Source organism: Gracilinanus agilis, chromosome 1 (assembly GCF_016433145.1).
Source record: "Gracilinanus agilis isolate LMUSP501 chromosome 1, AgileGrace, whole genome shotgun sequence".
Taxonomy (NCBI): domain Eukaryota; kingdom Metazoa; phylum Chordata; class Mammalia; order Didelphimorphia; family Didelphidae; genus Gracilinanus; species Gracilinanus agilis.
The window spans coordinates 800,970,771-800,973,364 of record NC_058130.1 but is presented as its reverse complement, the minus strand read 5'-3'; the positions used below and the strand labels follow the sequence as shown (position 1 = coordinate 800,973,364).

At 51.3% G+C, this 2,594-nt stretch overlaps 1 protein-coding gene across 1 annotated transcript in view; it reads left to right on the top strand.

Annotated features, from left to right (window-relative positions):
- AIPL1 (aryl hydrocarbon receptor interacting protein like 1) overlaps positions 1–1,115 on the top strand; it is a 9,113-nt gene extending 7,998 nt beyond the window's left edge. The window contains exon 6 of the mRNA XM_044656741.1: positions 309–1,115. Coding sequence (XP_044512676.1) covers positions 309–511 — 203 coding nt within the window. The 3' untranslated portion in view covers positions 512–1,115. The remainder of the gene's footprint in view (positions 1–308) is intronic.
- The last annotated feature ends 1,479 nt before the right edge of the window (positions 1,116–2,594 follow it).

Sequence of the window (2,594 nt, the reverse complement as noted above, 5' to 3'; positions counted from 1 at the left end):
CTCCTCCTCCTCCTCCTCCTCCTCCATGAGTTTGGCCAGGCAGCCCCTCAGATCTTCTGTGGAGGAGGCCTCCCTCCCACCTTCACTGGCTGTGCGCAAGTGCGCAGAGGGTGGGATGGGGAGATGGGGCCTGGCCTTGTTCTTCTGGGCCTTACAAAGTGGTGACAGCAAGCCTGAGGCTGAGTTTGGAAGGAGCTGCCTCTGGCCACGTGATTCTGTGCCTGAGCTCCCTGAGAAGGCCCTTCGGGGTGCTCCTGGCTGCCTCCCCCTTAACTCGGAGACCCTTCCACAATCCTTGTCTCCTACAGGGATCGCCAAGGCCTATTACGTGAGGGCCAGGGCTCATGCGGAGGTGTGGAACGAAGCAGAGGCCAGGGCAGACCTGAACAAGGTGCTGGAGCTGGACCCGGCCATGCAGAAAGCAGTGAGGAAGGAGCTGAGGGTCCTCGAGATCCGGATGGAGGAGCAGCGGGAGGAGGAGAGGCGCCGCTGCAGGAACATGCTGGGCTGAGCCTAGAGGCCCGGAGTAGGCTGCCTGCTGGTCTCAGTAGCCTGTTGAGCCTGTGCTCGCAACACCAAGGCAGCCGGGGCGGGGGAGGGGCCGTAGTTATGTGTAGTGTCTGAGAGCACCGATCATTCTCAGAGGTGTAATGCTTAAAAATGATAAAGGCTGATATTATGAGAAAAATTAATGTTTTAATTACCACGGCCATGTTGGAAAAATATATAGGGCCACGCCTGACTATTTCAAAAATTGCCGCCCGTACCTCCTCCCATATTGTCTGCGTAGTCAAAGAGGTCGTCTAAAGGCCAACCTCCGAATTTAAGCTGTGCTATACGTTGGGGACGTCACCATGTCCAAAACCGGAAACCCATTGGATCACGGAAAATGTAGTTTCAAAGTCCCCCACATGTCCACAGGAAGTTTGTAAAATACTTTTAAATGGGACCCCCAGAATTCCAAATAACACAGAGGATCCCATGGGTGAATACCCCTGCTCTGGCCTTCCTCCACTGGGGGAGGCACTCCTCCTGGAGCAGGGCAGCACCCCCTGGGCAGGGCAGCTCTCAGTGCTTTACTATGCATTCAGAAATAAAAATGAAAGCAATTCTCAGTCTCCTCTGCTTTGTGACTGAGGTCTAAACTAGATGCCCATCAGCAGCCTGCTCTAGGAGTTCTCCTGCTGCACTACCTCCCTCCTCCTCCCCCCTGGCTTCAGTGGCCTTGAGCCCCCTGGCCCCATCCTGCAGATCATGGAGAATACAGTCTGGGAGGCCTTCAGTGGTGCCAAGAGCAGGGAAAGCAGGGGTCTGCTCTCGGGAAATCCCTGGCCTGGCCATACATCCAGAGGGCTTAGCTGTGAGCCTGAGAAGGCCCAGGCAAGGCAACAAAGGCAACGAAAGGCCAAAACGGCATCAACAACTTATTTCTGCTGTGTACCAACCACTGGCAATATGGATGGAGAAGTCAGACGGCTCTTGCTCTCTTCTGTGGAGACACTGGGAGGAGATTTCGGTGACCAGGCAGATGGCTAGTCAGCTAAAAGTGACCTCTAGGTGGGGACAGTGCATAGAACTGGAGTCAGGTAGATCTGGATTGAATCCTGCCTCAGACATTTAGAAGTTATTGATCCTAGCAAGTGTCTTGACTGCTCTTAGTCTCAGTTTCTTCTTTTTTTTTTAATCTTAGAATCAATACTTTGTATTCATTTTAAGGCAGAAGAGTGGTGAGGGCTAAGCAATGGGGGTTAAGTGACTTGCCCAGGGTCGCCCAGCTAGGAAGTATCTGAGGCCCGATTTGAACCCAGGAACTCCTCTCTCTGGGCCTGACTCAATCCATTGAGCCACCCAGCTGCTGTGATAATGAGATTAAATCTACCCTGCCCATCTTTAGATTTCATCACCAAAGGTGAAAGCATCTCTACTTAACTCACAAGTTGGGAGGTCTGTAACCCACCTGTGTTAGGATGAGTGACGAATCAGAATTTTCTGACTACCTCCTGGACAGTCCTAAGAAAAGTGTCTGTTGTGATTGGACACGTAAACGAAGAGGAAGGCACAGGAAGTGACGCAAAAGAGGCCTCTTTAGAAAGAGACATCAGTCAGCTCAAGCTTCTCTTCTTGTTCATTGCTGGGACCTGGAGGAGCTCTGGACCTGGGACCCTGAGACCTTGGTGAGGCTGGTCTTAAATCTCTCTCTTAGAACTACACGTGGTGAGTGAAAAAGGCTGACTCCTTTAACCTCCCAGGAGGTACTAGCCTCTTGGAGGCTCCCTTGATTGGGAGAAGCCCTTGTGGCTAAAACCCTTGTTAACTGGTTTTTAGACTCTGGCTGGGCCTCTGGACCCCTGCCGGAGAAAAGCCCAGACTTGAATACAAATCTCTCACTCTACCCTCTTCTCATCTCTACTTCCACTCTCTCCTGTATTTTGCAAATTAACTTTCATAAAAGCCATTTTAACTTGAGGTTATTCTTAGTTGGGGATTAATAATTGTTCGATCCTCTGGCGACCAGCCTTTTAATATTCAACCCAAAACCCCTTTTCCCCCTTACACTGCCCTCAGCCTCCATTTCTTCATCTGTAAAATAGGGA